General features: G+C 37.5%; 1 protein-coding gene across 2 annotated transcripts in view; it reads left to right on the forward strand.

Annotated features, from left to right (window-relative positions):
• Positions 1 to 16388, forward strand: part of LOC121323747 (glutamate receptor 1-like) — a 116256-nt gene that overhangs the window by 40315 nt on the left and 59553 nt on the right. For both annotated transcript variants that reach the window (XM_041264936.1, XM_041264935.1), the window contains exons 4-5: positions 1318 to 1502; positions 2915 to 2968. In XM_041264936.1, coding sequence (XP_041120870.1) covers positions 1318 to 1502; positions 2915 to 2968 — 239 coding nt within the window. The remainder of the gene's footprint in view (positions 1 to 1317; positions 1503 to 2914; positions 2969 to 16388) is intronic.

A 16388-nucleotide genomic window follows, 5' to 3' on the forward strand; every position in this document is an offset into this window, starting at 1 on the left:
GTTTAAGCATTAAGGTTGTCTGAAAAGTCTTAAGTTGAACAATGTTACATCTTTCAATATAATTCCCCACACTATTTCATGATGTTTGCATGCAATGTGAGTGGTTCAGAGTGGCTCCTCCAATATCAAATTGCATTCTGCCTTTATCTACTATATAGATTGTTTGAGCTTGTGTGTAGAACGCTAAATGCCGAGACTGTACTGCGTTTAACGATGTAATCTTAACACAATCAGCCCCACCTGCTCTCTGTCTGTACAATAGTGTATAAATGATAATAGTTTAGTATTACAGCCAAAGAACTCCAAATAATTGCAAACACCATCAAATAGTAAAGGCTACTGTAAGTTAAGCAAAAAACAAAAAAAAAATACATGTAATTTGAAGCTACTTCATTAAATTGTATAGCCTTCTATTGCTGCACGTAGTTGACAGAGAAAACCACATTGTAACTCTTTGAGTCACACGGGTAGGTTTCTAGGATGTAGGAAGCGAGCACAGAAAGCTAGCAAATTAACACCAATTAAATAGATTTTAGTGCAAAATGAAACCTGATAGTGGGACATTGTAGCTTTGACATCAACTGTGCAACTGTAGATTAAAATAGAAACTGAACACAAAACAATATTCTCTATTATGATTAAATAGAGTATCCTCCAATTGGATTAGCAGTTTGAAATCTAAAAAGCACGTCTGTCTGAGTATGATATTTTAAATTTGTTTTCTAATTAAGGATGGAAAAAAATAAATAAAAGGAATTCCTATTTGCAGACCTTTTAAAATGTCAAATGGTTTGCATTCAAGCAGCTGGGCTGGGATTCAGAATAACAGCCGATAGTGTTTGCCAAGTCACCCAGCCCTCAGACTTAATGTGGTAAAACTGTGTAAATACATAAACGCAATGTCATTTCATATGCATACTTTATTGCAGTAACATATCTCACATACTGTACAACGTGCCACGGTAAATATGAATTTTTTTTCGCCATGGTTTTACTATGCTTGTACTCCATGAGTTTGATCATAGTTTTCTATAACTTACTACTGGTGTGTTTTGCTATTTCACGTTATTATTCTTTTGTTATCCCCGCTGGTAATACACGTTCCAGGGGACGGGGATATAGTGGAGGGCGGACATATATACGACTCATCACATTATGATGATACCTGAAAACTGTATTGTGGCATCTGTCCGTCTATCTGTATGTCAAACGTACTTTTTGTACATGTACATATAGGGGATGTAAGTCAGTGGTCCTCATTCAGTGGAGATTCATTTTTGCATTATGATTTTGCATTGAATTGGTTTGTCTGTGCAGGACTGACGGTTCTACAGAAAGTGCTGGACACTGCTGCAGAGATGAACTGGCAGGTCACCTCCGTGAACGTGGAAACCACCACCGAGGACGGCTACAGGAAACTCTTTCAAGATCTGGACAAGAAAAAGGAGAGGCAGATTGTCCTCGACTGTGAGCTGGACAGACTCAACGCTATTTTAAACCTGGTACATTTCTCACATTGGATTCAAAGAGCTGTTGTTCTGTGAGCTTGGTCTTACTGCTTTGCCTAATTAGGTCTGCTGAATAGTCCACTTGAAATTTCTAAGTCAGTTCTTAGGAATCATCTGTGGAAACCATGATGTTTATTTGGCGATTGTCTGTGATACAATTAAACATTCTTTATCCACAAGTGGAAAGATGTTTATTCTACCCTGACAAACAAGGTTATGAGTCTTAGGTATATAGCATTTGTGGGGCAATCTATGTGTCACCAGATTGAATCATTAAATTTACACATTAGCTAATTAAGATTGTTAGCACTATAAATACCCTCTTCACTTTCCCCTCAGTTGCTTTTCGATTTCAACTTAACCCACCACCTCCCCATCTCCACCTTTCTTAAAAACAATTTCTGTGTTTTATCAATGGGAGTCTCCGTCGTCCATTCGGCCAAGCAGCGAGCCCTCGAACCAAGTTAGGTTTGATGCCAAATGAAAGAGTATATACTACATAATTCTCGTAAAATTGCATGCTCCGCATTTTCCACAATAGATAGTTGTACTAAAACATTCCATGATTGGTGTTTGTCCCAAACTACTGAATGTTTATTGGTAGTATGGTACTTACTGCCTATATAGATGCTCAAGTTGAAATGAGTGGCAGTAATCTGAAGAGATTGTTGAAGGAGAGGTTGCAAAAACAGTGTATCTGGTGTTTATCTGTGCACCCTGAGATTTGAAGTTTTTTTTTTTTTGGAAGGCTGGATACAATCGTTTCTGGCGATGTGTTTCAAAATGTTCACTAAATCAAGTTACATCATGTCAAATGCCATTTGTTAAGGCTAGTACATGTCTGCTGTAAAAAAACGAAAAGCAGGCACAAAGAGTTCTGGGAAGGATAGTGAGTTTTCATTTCTGCACTTAACCTTTTCTTTTAGTCTAATTTTTAGGATTGCAGTGTTACTGTTTTACATATTGTAACAGTGAAGCATATATTGTATCATGTTTATACAATTTAAAGGTATTATAGGTATTATAAAGGTTTATAAAGATTGCAGTCTGATCCAGCCCTTCAAAATCAATCACTTATCAATTATTACTCTGAAGCTTTAAATGAAACATGTAATTAGAAAGACCAGTGACTAAGTATACCTAACAGCGCCTGTTCTGCCAGGATGGACTTGTCTGTCTTATACTGCATGACTGGTCTGCTGTTTTGAGTAAAGTTATCTTTCTTAGACCTGTATGAAAGAATTTGGTACATAGCAAAAAATAAATAATAAGACAAAGTAGTTAATGTTTGGTTTCTGAATGATTTGTCATTTAACCATTGCTTTGTCACATGATTTGTTGTAATAGATGCACCTATTATTAGCACAGCTCTGTATACCTGTTGACATTTTGATTTGTTCTTGCAGATCATCAGCTTAGGAAAGCATGTGAAAAGCTATCACTACATCTTTGCCAACTTGGTAAGTAACTGGCTTTCTTTTTCATAGTTTTAGGAAACAAGAAAAGCTGAGCTATTCATATTGGATTAGCCTTTGTCTTTGTGTGTGTGAAAAATCCAAATTAAGTTTGAAGGAGGGCAGTACAATAACTTATTTTAAAGGACTAAGGTTGGTGTGGATGAAAACAAAAAGGATTTGTTTCTGAATAAATCCTGCTTAAGTAAAACACGCATCCCTAAAATGTGTGGGCAACCCTTATAGAATAGCTACTACCATTGAGGTACCATTGTAGACAAGTGAATTTCATTAAAGAAGTGCTCACCCAGTGTTTTAAATACATTTTCTTACACCTAATTGGGACTAGCAGTATTATACAGTAACGGCCCCCCTTGTCTGCTGTTGATCTTTTTGGGGCTTTGCTTATATTTTAATCTTCAATTTGAAATTTGCAGATAACACAACGCTGTAGATGAGCAGCTGCTGCTTCCTGACGCCTAATCACTTCATGTATTGTATTTCAAACTTTCAATACAATGTTCTTACAGCAATCAGACCATGTGACCCACAGCAATGGTACAAGGATGCTGCAGTTTATCTGCAAGAAACAAAACTGAAAAAAAAACAAGCACATATAGGATGGAATACCAGTTATAATGTTAATAATAACATAGTTGCTAATCCATTGGAACCATTATCTTGATAGAGGATTATGTTAGTACTAACACATCATTACAATGGTTTACCAATGTGTAGCAGTTTATGGTATGATAAAATATAAAATGTAAAACAAAATGAAGCAGTTTGATATATGAATTTGTAATCTGCTAGTTGAATGATGGGTGGCTTGAAGATGGGAACATTGTCTCACTGGTCTCATGTTGGAAAAATTGCTAAACGGGGGAAGATTTGTCAAATAACAACCAGTAAGTTTGACCATAAATATAATAACCATATGTGGCAAAGTGGCTGGTGATTGTGCAAGTTGTAGAGGTGATGCAGTGCAAAAGTAATCACAGACAGTTTGGAAAGCTTTATTTTTTTAAACCGGGTCTGGTGACCAAAAGAAAATGCCCTGGCAATACACAACAATGTGTAATGCGCGGAGCCAAATACAAAACGAGGTTACAGTCCCAAACAATAATCCTTATCCGCCCCACAATACTAAAACATGGTCACCAGTCCGGAGTGTGTGTAATGGTGGGTGACAACAGGTAATTTTAGTGACTTGTGAAGTGCTGTTCTGGCTTGTGCTGGCCCAAAAGCGACAGCTCCAGAAACATGTTGAGCTGTCTGGTGATTTAATAAACAAGACAATTACTAACAACACAGAAAAGCAAACAACTACTCACAAATACTTTTTCACAAATCATAGTTATACAACGGCTCTCACAGTCCTTCCAGGTCAATGAACAAAACCCAAGCAAAGGAAAAGTAACAATTCTCCGGCCCCTTTATGCTGTCATGCATGACCCCTTGGTAGACGATTGCAGCTGCTTTTATTGCTTACAGCTGCTACCTCGTTTACCCTCCAGGTCGATACGTTCCTGCAACGGAGTCTCGCTGCCTTCCAGGCTGACAGACTTCCTGACCCCGGAAATGAACTGTCCGCCAGCCCACCCAGAGACTTTCCTTTTGCTACTTCGTGCCCTCACAGGTCGGGAGGGGGATTTCCAACCAGAACTCATTATATTTCCGTCACACCATAAAACACCATAAAAGTTTGTTATGTTGCATACCAGTTTTGCCATAAATATATACTAATCTTGTTTCCAAGGACACACATTTTATGCAATGTGTCCCTTAAAGTTCTCATAAAACTGTTCTTACACATTTCATTATACTTTGGAACCATTTTATCTCATGAATATTTTAGTGTCCTGGAGCTAAATAAAGCAGCAGCCAATCAATAAATACAGCATTTGCATCAGAACAAGGTGTATAATTAGTAAAGTGATTGCAGTCAGATTGGGAATACAGTGGATGAGAATGTATGCAAAAGTTCTTCAGTTTGTATGCAATTATAATTAAATAAGTGTGGAAAATGGGATGGCAGAAATGATTAGTTATAGAGCAGAGGTGACCAAACCGCAGCGCCCAGTGGGTGATGCACACTTTGCGGCTTGAATGAACTAAAAAAAAGAATAATAAACAAAAACTAAAAGAGAAAAAGTAAAAATAAACACAAGAAATTTATTATTTTTGTTCTCTGTATTCATTGGTGTTTATTATTCTTCTGTTTCTTTGATCCTGCGTGTTCACTGCAAGGGCATTTTGTCACTTTTTTCGTTTCATGGAGACAATGGCATTGAGCAAACCCTCCACGAGTGATAACCGAAAGTATGAGGCTTTAAGCTAGAATGGGAGGAAGCGTTTGCTTTCCCTGAAAACGGTGGTAAACCTCTGTGTCTCATCTGCAACAAATCACTTACACTGTAGCCTGTACAAGGCAAAGAGCCTCAAACGTCATTATGAAACAAAGCTCTCAAAAGTATTTAGTACACCGTTACAAGAAAACTTTTTTTTTTTTTTTTTTTAAACCCAGCAGATCTTTAAGAGCTTGTCTTTTTATTTGGTGTTTTTGTTGAAATCAGGGCATTCTCGTATTTTGCTTCATAATAACTGCATATGTTTTATTTAAAGTGCATAATAAATGCAGTTTAAACAGAAATAATGGAAAAACACATTTAAAGTTTAATACACTGTACAGTACAATAGAAATTATACAGAAACAGTAACACAGAGTCTGCATTGTTCCCTTGTTCTTGTGTATTTTGCTGCCATCAAGAGACAAGACTCCATTATAATGTTTGATCGAATTATAGAGAATATGTGATGTTTGGGAAATGCAAAATTAAATCAGTAATTCAGGAAAGACATAAGTGGGACTCAGTCTTGAGTTGTTTTCTTTTTGCATTAGCCAGGAGTTTATTCTTCTCAAATACATTTCTGTTTTTGCATGTGTTGAACTGTTTTTTTTTTTTTTCTTCTCACATCAGTTCATGTGTTGAACAGTTTTCTACTGTTACCCTGAAGGTTTTGAATGTTTTAATTCAGTGTGCCAGTTGAAGCAGGGGAGACCAGGCACCAGACTGAGGTCAGCACAAGCATTGTCGGACCCGTCAACTTGGGCATAAGCTTTAGATATGCTTGGATAGTATTTTAAATATAGGACTTGTATCCATCATGTTTGAAATTGTTGTATAACAGGTGAATTGTAGATGACTGCATACTGCTACTGCTGCTGATAATAACAGTAATATTAATAAATGTTGTGTTTTGTATAAACAAAACACAACATATATTTCAAGTGAATGACTCTTAGGTAATGTAAACTAATTATAATTTGTGTTAATAAAGAATTTAAGCAAAAATCAAAGGGAATTTCTAAATATAATCGAATTTATTAAATGTAGTAATCTGTTACGAATAAGAGCGCAACACAGGAACTGTTTTATAGCTAATTAACAAGCCACATAACAAGATACTTCTTCTTCTTAGTTGTAATAGCAGTGGTAGGGCTAGGAGACATAGAAAAAAATTATCAATTCTTAAATGTTCATTGTGCATTTAGTTTTTATTTTATTTTTAATGCATCATCATATTGAATCACATGTATGTGTTGACAAATGCTTGGCTATTTCACTAGATTTTACTTGTTAAGTTTCCATGTACAATGTAATATTTATTTTTGAGGTTTATCTGTGTTTTTGAAATTTTAAAAGCACTTATTATTGATATCACAGCTCCAGTTTATACCTTAACGACACAAGGCTGAATAACTTGTGGTTGTTATAAAATGCACGTTGTATTATGTTCAAAATATAGCACTTTTAATGATACTGACAAGTGATTTTTTGCATCCTCTGTGGTAACACTAGGAATTAAATTGCAATCCAATATTGAAAATGTTATCCAAACATACAGAAATCCATTTATGTTATTATCTTTTTTTTTTTTTTAAAACAGGTGTTTTACAGTATATTTACACTAGAAAGCCTTTGGCTTTTTATACAAAACATACTGTTACAATATTATCAGCAGTAATAGTATGCAGTAGCCTACAATTCCCTTGTTTATCTGAGTTGATTTATATCTGAGTTGACAGGGCCAACAGTGCTTGAGTGAGTGTGAACTGGGAGAAGCCTTGGGAGGACACTGGTTGGGTTAGGGTCGGGATCGGGGGCGGGGGCGGGCTCCCGGTTGGGGTTGGGGTCAGGCTCGAGGTTGGGGTTGGGCTGAATTTGACAATTTGATTGTGAACCGGGAAAGCCTTGGCAAGGCATTGGTTGGGTCGGGGGCGGGAGCGGGCTTGCAGTTGGGGTTGGGGTCAGGCTAGCGGTTGGTGTTGGGCCGAATTGGACGAGTTGATTGTGAACCAGTGAAGCCTTGGCAAGGCACTGGTTGGGTTAGGGTCGGGGGCGGGCTCGCGGTTGGGGTCAGGCTCGCGGTTGGAGTTGGGCCAAATTCGACAATTTGATCTTGAACCGGGGAAGCCTTGGCAGGGCACTGGTTGGGTTGGGGTCGTGGGCGGGCTCGCAGTTGGGTTTGGGGTATGGGTCGGGGTTGGGGTTGGTTCGACCTGGACGAGTTGACTGTGAACTGGGGAAGCCTTGGCAGAGCAGTGGTTGGCTATTTATAAAAGCTGGTCATTTTATTATAATTTATGATTTTCCCTTGGCACATTTTCTGAACTAGGTAAACAGCCTATTGAATTGAACGTATAGGTTCTATCAAGTATTCTTTTTATTTTGTTGCTGCAGCTAGTGCATGACCACAAATTGACAACATTTCTCAGTGCAGGATTGGCCCATTGACCTTCAGTGGCTGAAGACACCTGGGCATGGTACCTTGACCAAACTGGGAATGGTACTTTGTCCAGAGTATGCCCATGTGTGGAAGAACCATGTGTTCAAGACCTGCAAATTGTTATTTGTGAAGGGTGTCGGTCAAGCCTGTTCTAAACCTCCATGCATTCACCATTTGGCAGAGTTAAGGACAGAGGATCAGATCTCCTGTCATAGACTTCATCGCAGGAGACAACCAGGACTAAGGTGTGATGCAGATCTTTATTAATTTCATCCCCAAGCATCACGGTACTCAGGATAATGATGAACAGACAATCCAATACTAAACAGGGAATATATGCCTTTTCTATTTCCGTAACGGCAGACATAATACAATTGTGATTTTAACCCAGGGTGTCATGACATCCAGCAGAGCCCACATTCTCACTCATAGAAATTAGGAGCATGATTTTCTTCCATAGGATCTGTAGCAATTATTTTCCTCTTTAAATTTATTCAAATAGATATTTAATGCACAATACATTATCCCACAACATGTACCCTTCCCACATCAGCACACACACTATGTACTGTACAAAAGGGTATCAGTCTCTTGGGCATAATTTTCGATGTAGTCATACCTGTTTCTATAGTAACCCATCAGATTCACTGCATTGCATTTTGTTCTGTAGGTGCCTGCCTACCAAAATAAACAGCACTGTCAAAATATATGGTTGGAAATCTGAAGCACAGATAATGCAAAACCAGATTTGACAAAACTCAAAGCACAAATTATTTATTTATTTCTAGACTGGGAATTTCAGCCTCACAACTTTAGCAGAAGTTCCCTTTTAATTTTAGTTTATACTTTATTATTTTTTGAACATATATCTAATTTGTACTGCTGTATTACATTAGTATTAAAAAAAAAAAAAAAAAAAAAAAAAGAATATCCTCTCTTTTCCAGGGTTCAGTAGCTTGGTAAAATCAAGTGTTTAGGGTTGAGAGGATTAATAGTCTTGGTAAAGCGTGACCTAGTCCAAAAATAGTAAGAGTACACATAAACGGTGCCTATAATAAGTACTCACCCCCCTTGGAGGTTTTCACAGTTTGTTGTGTTACAAACTGAAATTTTTATGCATTTAAATTGTTTTTTTTTTCCTTTGATTTACACAACCTACTCAACACTTTGAAGAGGCAAGAAATGTTTTATTGTGAAATAACAGTAAATAAAAAAAACAAACAAAAAACTGAAATGTCTTGGTTAGATAAATATTCACCCCCCTGAGTCAATACTTGGTAGAACAACCTTTGGCAGCAATTGCAGCTATGTGTCTTTTGAGGTACGTCTCTACCAGGTTTGCACATCTGGATCGTGCAATATTCGCCCATTCTTGGTAAAATTGTTCAAGCTCTATCAAGTTAGATGGGGATCGTTGGTGGACAGCAATCTTCAAGTCTTGCCACAGATTCTCAGTCGGATTAAAGTCCCGGCTTTGTCTGGGGCTACTCTAGGGTATTCACTTTTTTGTTTTTAGGCCACTCCGGTTTCGCTTTGGCTGTGTGCTTGGGGTCATTGTCCTTTTGAAAGGTGAATCACCATCCCAGTCTTAGATGTTTTGCTGCCACCACCATGCTTCACAGTAGGGATGGTGTTACCTGGGTGATATGCTGTGTTGGGTTTGTGCCAAACATAACGCTTTTAGGCCAAGTAGTTCATTTTTTGTTTCATTGGACCACAGAATCTTTTGCCACATCTTTTCAGAGACTCCCACGCACCTTTTTGCAAATTCCAAGAGGGATTTTACATAGGCTTTTTTTTTTCAGAAATGGCTTCCTTCTTGCCACTCTTTCATACAGGCCAGATTTGTGGAGTACTTCAGCTATTGTTGACATATGGACAGTTTCTCCCATCTCAGCCATGGAACGCTATAGGTCTTTCAGAGTTGTCATTGGCTTCTCTGACCAGTGCCCTTCTTACCCAGCTGCTCAGTTTGGGAGGACAGCCTGCTCTAAACAGATTCTGGGTGGTGCTGTATACCTTCCACTTCTTAATGATCAACTTGACTGTGCTTGAAGGGATATTCAATGCCTTTGACATCTTTTTATACCCCTCCGCTGATCTGTGCCTTTCCACAACTTTATCCCGGAGTTATTTTGAAAGCGCCTTGAACTTCATGGTAGTATCTTTGCTTTGTATGCACTACCCAACTGTGAGACCTTCCAGAGACAGGTGTATTTAATCTCAAATCATGTGAACCACTTTTATTGTCCATTTAACTTATTGTGTGAATTCTGAAGGCAATTGGTTGCACTTGAGCTTATTTAGGATTTTCATAGCAAAGGGGTTGAATACTTGTCTAATGAAGACTTTTCAGTCTTGAAAGTGTTGAGTAGGTTGTGTAAATCAAAGGGGAAAAAAATCCCATTTAAATGCATCAAGATTTCAGGTTGTAACACAACAAACTGAAAACATCCAAGTGGGGTGAATGCTTCCTATAGGCCCTGTAATAGCACATTAAACAGGTAAGAAATAAAATATTATGCACATGTAGATATAAAGTTTCCAGGATTTACTTCTCAGTCATATGCAGCTCTCTGGGTACAGGAAGCATGGGTAAATCTTATAGGAATTGAAAATAAGACCCCCATTGCATAGGACTTTGATCCATCCCTGCTTTTACTAGGCATTTAATCAGACACACCTGAGCTTATTACCTGTACACCGTGGCTGATCGAGTTTGTATCAGAACCTGGGATGGGTGAAACTGCTATGCAGTATGAGTCTTATTTCCATCCCTGAATGTAACTGTATTAAAATCCCTGGAAACACAGTTTAAAGCAAACCTTTCCCAAAAAACTGGTACTGTGATATTGATTTATATTTTGTATAGGGGAAAAAAACCACAGGTAATTTAGATTGCTGTCAATCAAACAATCGACAGAGGCAACATCAAATATACACCAGCTACTCCATCTTCTTTATATCTGTCGGCAGTGCATTGTGTCTTTTTTTGTGGTAGAAGATTTAAATGGACCCGCTGAGCTATTGAATTTTAATTTGGCCTGCTATGTATGGCTAGGCTGATGCATTTACTTTTTCCTGTTTTCAGACTAATGTTAACTGTGCAGCACTGAATGACATAATAAAAGTGTTGGAACAAGAAGGCAGCCCCCTGGTGATCGGAAGATACTTCTGCCTGGTCCAACGAGGGACAGCTGTTCTTGTATGTTTGTTTAATCAGCATGGTTCCTGTTCCCTGCCATTCAAAAGGCCTAATAGCTTTACATTAATTACCAAAAGGCATTAGTACTGTGTGTGTGTGTGTCTGTGTTGCATTGTGCAGCACTAGTTTAGTTCTCTTTTATTGCAGTGCTTTTGCTGAACATATCATACATAGTTGGATGGTTTAGTTATTAAACGATGCATTTAAATGTGTATTTAGTTCTCTACTACTAAGCTCTTAAGCGTTTATAAGTGGTAGCAATGGCCAGCTATAAAAGTGGTGAAGTATGGCACACGATAGGCTCCATGATGAAGTTGAGGTCAATGCGATATGCAGTTTAGTTAACCTGTACTACATCTTTTACAAGCTAGAGGGCGTTATCTGGCTAGAAAATAATTCATAGGTCATAGATTACTAGAGAAATACTAGCAGATGAAGATCAGGTCATTATTATTATTATTATTATTATATTATTATTATTATTATTACACTATGTAACACAATTTTTGTTCCTGGGTAGTCACTATATCACTATTTCCAATGGGAAAATGGGCAAATGTGTGTCTTTCGTTCACATAGTCAGAAAAAAACAACATATGAATCCAAATTAACATGTATTTATACTAAAGTAATACAAAAATGACTACAAAAGATTTAGAAGCGAGTAGTTTTTCGAGATTTACGATTATACTGTAAATTTACTTTTCATGATTGGAGAAGTTTTGCATTGCCTACATTTGCTACCAAGAATCGTTGCCAATTTGTCATTTCTATAAATTATTTCTTCCATACACATGGAATCTGTACCAGCAGGTACGTGTAGAAGGTGAACATGCAACACCTGTCGGTTTGATGAGCAGTAGTTATATCTAGTACATAGAATGTCATGACTTATTGTGACTGAAACCATGCGAGATACTTCTGGACAAATTTCAGACAATTTGTTGAGAAACTCTGCAACATCTTGCAGCTCACCTCTGTTGAAGGGTTCTCATAAAAAGTGACAAATATCCACAGTAGTTAGAGGTGCAGTGGATTGCAAGTGATCCCGTATAGCTCCCGTATAGCATGAGGTGAAATTCAGGTTGCTCAAGCCTCTGAATGGGTGTGTAACTGCAAGTGTTCCCTTTAGAAGATTGAGGCTTTTGCTGTTCCTGAACATCAGTGAACATTAGCTCAGTGAAAGAAATGCACTCTGTCTTTTACCTTGTGTGTATTGGTCTCCTTCAAGCTTATCAACTTAGGGCAATAAATCCCTCTGTGCCTATTGTACTCTGCAACTGCAGTTTGAGGTGCCTTAATGCAGGTGGGGTCAAAAAGTTAATAAGGTGCACACCGCTTAAAGATGTAACTCTGGAAAGTGCAACGAAACTTTGTCCATAGTAGGAAATGGAGTTACCAAGATCCATCATAACTGTTTTTAAAGTCATACCCTGACATTTGTGAATGGTGATTGAATGAGCACCAATGACTGGGAACTGCTCTCGAACAATGTAGACTCTGTCCATGATTTCAAACTTTGAGAGTAAATGTTGAAAGGTATGGGTGACTCCATTGTTAAATGAGATGGTTATGGCTTTGACCATGCTTGTGTTTTCCAGATAGTAGGAAACTGCTTGAAGCTTCCCTATTTCCCCATTGAAGAGACAAGTGGCAATGTGAATGTTCTTGTGAAGCACCAATTTGCAGTTTATTTTGACTGAATATATATGTGTGTGTGTGTGTGTGCGTGTGTGTGTGTGTGTTTCCCAATTGTGGAGCTGCATTCGTGCCATATAAAAATGTGAGAAACATCATCCGTGTGTGTGTATCCATCTGTCTATGGTTATTCTTGTACAGTTCTGCAGTTATGTACCATACAGCGCTGTGAACACGGTTTATATTTTCTGCATTCTTAAATACGATAGTTCATACATTAGTACAGCCAGGTTGGTCTGTCAGCCCCGTCAACTCACTCATATGTGTTCTTGGGTTGCTTTGAGCTCCCTATGAGATATTCAGATACAAATAAGCCCTGTATGAAGCTAATTTGATACACAAATCATATGCAAAGTTTGAAATGTACGCATGTTTTCAGTACCAAACAATACTAATGAGAAAGTGTCTTCGATTTCAATTAGATTTTTTTTTTTTTTTAATACTTGGGTCAAGGTATGCGATAAATGCAGACAATTAAATGGTATTCCTTTTTTAATGTACATTGCATCTTTTCATCTGCAATCAACAACACAGTGATGGAAAAACAACTACTTTATTTACTTATATCTTTATTAATATAATTTGGTCTGGAGCGGGGGAGCAGAGTGGGAATCACAAGGAGTGGAGCGGAATGAAAGAAAGAGCAGAGCGGAGGATATTAGGAGCGATGAGCGGAATTGTCACCGCTTTGCTCCACTCACATTCTCTGAACATAACACAGACCCTTGCCTTTAAAATATATTGTCTTTAACAAGGATCTAGGATTTGCACATAACAGGAGAGTAGAAGTGAGTAAACTATGTATGCCTTATATGAGAAGTGGATAAATGACCTGTTGCCCAAATTCAAAGTGGGTAAATGCTGTTTCCCTGCATATACCCTTGACTACACCACTGAGTAAAACTCCAAAGAAAAGTTTAAAGTACCTGGTATTGCCAGACAGTCTCCCATCTTATACCAGCCAGGCCTGAAAATTATTATTTTATTTCTTAGCAGACACCCTTATCCAGGCCAACTTAAAATTGTGACATTTTTTTTTTACATGCAGTTACTCATTTTATACTGTGGGGTCTTTTTACTGGACCAATCTAGGTAAAGCAGCAGTGTGTCCCCTACCTGGGATGGAACTTGCAACATTCCAGTCAAGAGCACAGTGCTCTAACCACTACTCCACATATGCTATAAGTGAAGAAGCACTAATGTCTCCTTGTATAACAGTTTTTTTTTTTTTTTTTTTGTTTTACATAAAATGCACCTTTTGTATATAGGTATACAAATGTCAAATGCTCTGGATAAAGCATCAGCCAAATTAATGAATGACATTTTTTGCGCTTGCTATTTTATTTTATTTATACATTTATAATATAAACATACATTTCTATGTTTATTTATTTAAATATATATATATATTTCTAAATATATTTATTTCTCTATGCATTTTTTTTTAACTCTACCAAATAAATCATTCCTTTATTTATTTAATTAAAAGAGGAACTACAATTTATCAGAGATTTAGACAAAGAAGGTACATGCCACTCTTGTGTACAATTCCATTCTATGGTATCTACCAAACAGGAAACTAGGTATTTTCAAACGGGAAATAGAGCATTTCTAGAACTGAGTAGAACCTTCAGGTTTTTCAGCGAAAGCTGGTCAGGCATGGATGTAAGCTTAATAAAATCTACGCATTTCAACAACAGCGCAGTGGGCTAAGGCCCATGCGCTCTTCAAGGACGTCATTTTGCAAGTTCAAAAGTTTTTTTTTTTATTTTGGTTTTTGGTGCGATGTGTTTTTTTAAAACATAAATAAATCGTTTACTATAAATGTTGTAGACATCAAACAGCTTGCGTTCCTTGGTTTATTTTGACATTGACCAGCATGTAGAATCACACGATTGGTAGATGTCCAGCTATTTAGCTTTTCTGTTTGAAAGGTTGCTACACACGACTTATATCTCATTGTTTATAAGAGGTATTTATGGTTTTTTTTTTTTCACATTTGATGTAAGAAAGTTTCAGACTTTTGGTAATGGTACAGATGGTAATTCTAAGTGATTTAGTTTTGCTGCTGCAACATGGTGAAAACAGCAAAACTCTTGGAGCTGTATAGACAAGCTTTTCTAACTTGTACGAGGAACTACCGCTCCTCTCAATATTTTGTTCATACAGTTTTGTTTCATGTCCCTGATTCCCTCATGCTGGTGCTCCAGTTGATTTGCTGTATAAATTTTAATATAAAAAACAACTACTGTGGAAACTCCTACCATGTGTTATAGCCACAAGGCTCAGGCAGCTGGGGAACAAAGGCAAAGAAAGAGTCTGCCTTCGCCTACACAAGGCTGCGGGGCTAAAATCCGCACCAAGATTTGGAGATTCAGAGAGCATTAGCAAACAACATAAGTTTTACCCTCATATTCAATTTAATATTGACATATTTCAACTTTAAAAACTTAAATTCAGTCAGGACAACAGCCTTTTCAGTCAGGACATTCTTGTGCTAAATAACCACCTTATTATAATACAAAATCTTACGGCTTTCCAAAAACACTGAACCCAAACAATGGGTGAAAAATTGTTGGAGCACAGCCTCATTCTTCGGAGCATCCTGGTGCTGTCTGCTAAGTAAAACAATAAAATAATAAATCTATGCAACGTGTAAATACCGGTGAACAAAAAAATTTATTTTCAATAAACGGTTTACTGTTAATATCTTAAACCAATTTAGCCTAACATTTGTATAATTGGGCTAGATTATTACATGCTCTACATCCATTACAATGATATATTTAAATACATTTACCAGCTTTGTGAAACCCTGCCAGAGGCTTGATAGAAGGGGCTTCGGTGTAAATTCCACAAGTCCTGTGTAGTGCAGGCTCGCAGCAGTTTCAAAGCATGTTCTCCTTTTAGTCTGGGATGTAGCCGAATTTAGATAATATTCCCTCCACATCAGCTGAGCAGACGGGACACTGAGGATGCGATAAGCAGCATGGCTCAAATCTGTGAATTCGGTGCAGTGGATTTTTTTCAGAATTTAACAGAGTGATGCTGCCATTATCTGGAGAAGATATTGCCATTTACACATGGAATTCACTTTTCTACCCATTTTAGCATGAAAAGTAGTTAAACTGTAATTGCTTTGAAAGCTGTTAACTAAAGCGTGAAATGTGTACGTGGTGGGTGTGAGATTAATTAACAGTACATATAGATACTCTTGTGTGTGGGTGTGTGTGTATTGCCCTGTGTGTATAGCCTCCACTACATTGCCTGTTTAAGCAGACCGCTTTGCATATACATTTAGCCTAATTTATTATTAACATAAACACATACATCTAATGTCAGTTATTGTATTTTCTTAATGTTATCATCTATTTTTTTGCACCTGAGCTGTCCAAAATTCTGGTGAAAATTGATAAAAGACTAATAGTGTAATAGTTATAGGTTATATTTAAATGGTTAAACAAGGGGTAGAAGTTTTAATAATTTTAAAGTCTAAATAACATTTATTTTTAACAAAGTGAAACCCAGCACAATGTTTAAAAGTAAATCAATAAGTTTGTGATATAGTGTTTCCTAGAGGGAATGTTTTGAGGGGAGGACAGTTCCGCTGGAGAGGAGTAAGAGCGGGTGGCTCGTGGTGGTGTGCTCACGCTATGCAGCGAGAGAACAGTCTGTGAGTTTAATCTGGAATGCCTGTAATGTTGGACTGTGATTGAAAATCACCTTGTTGAA

Source organism: Polyodon spathula, chromosome 12 (assembly GCF_017654505.1).
Source record: "Polyodon spathula isolate WHYD16114869_AA chromosome 12, ASM1765450v1, whole genome shotgun sequence".
In the NCBI taxonomy this organism is placed as follows: domain Eukaryota; kingdom Metazoa; phylum Chordata; class Actinopteri; order Acipenseriformes; family Polyodontidae; genus Polyodon; species Polyodon spathula.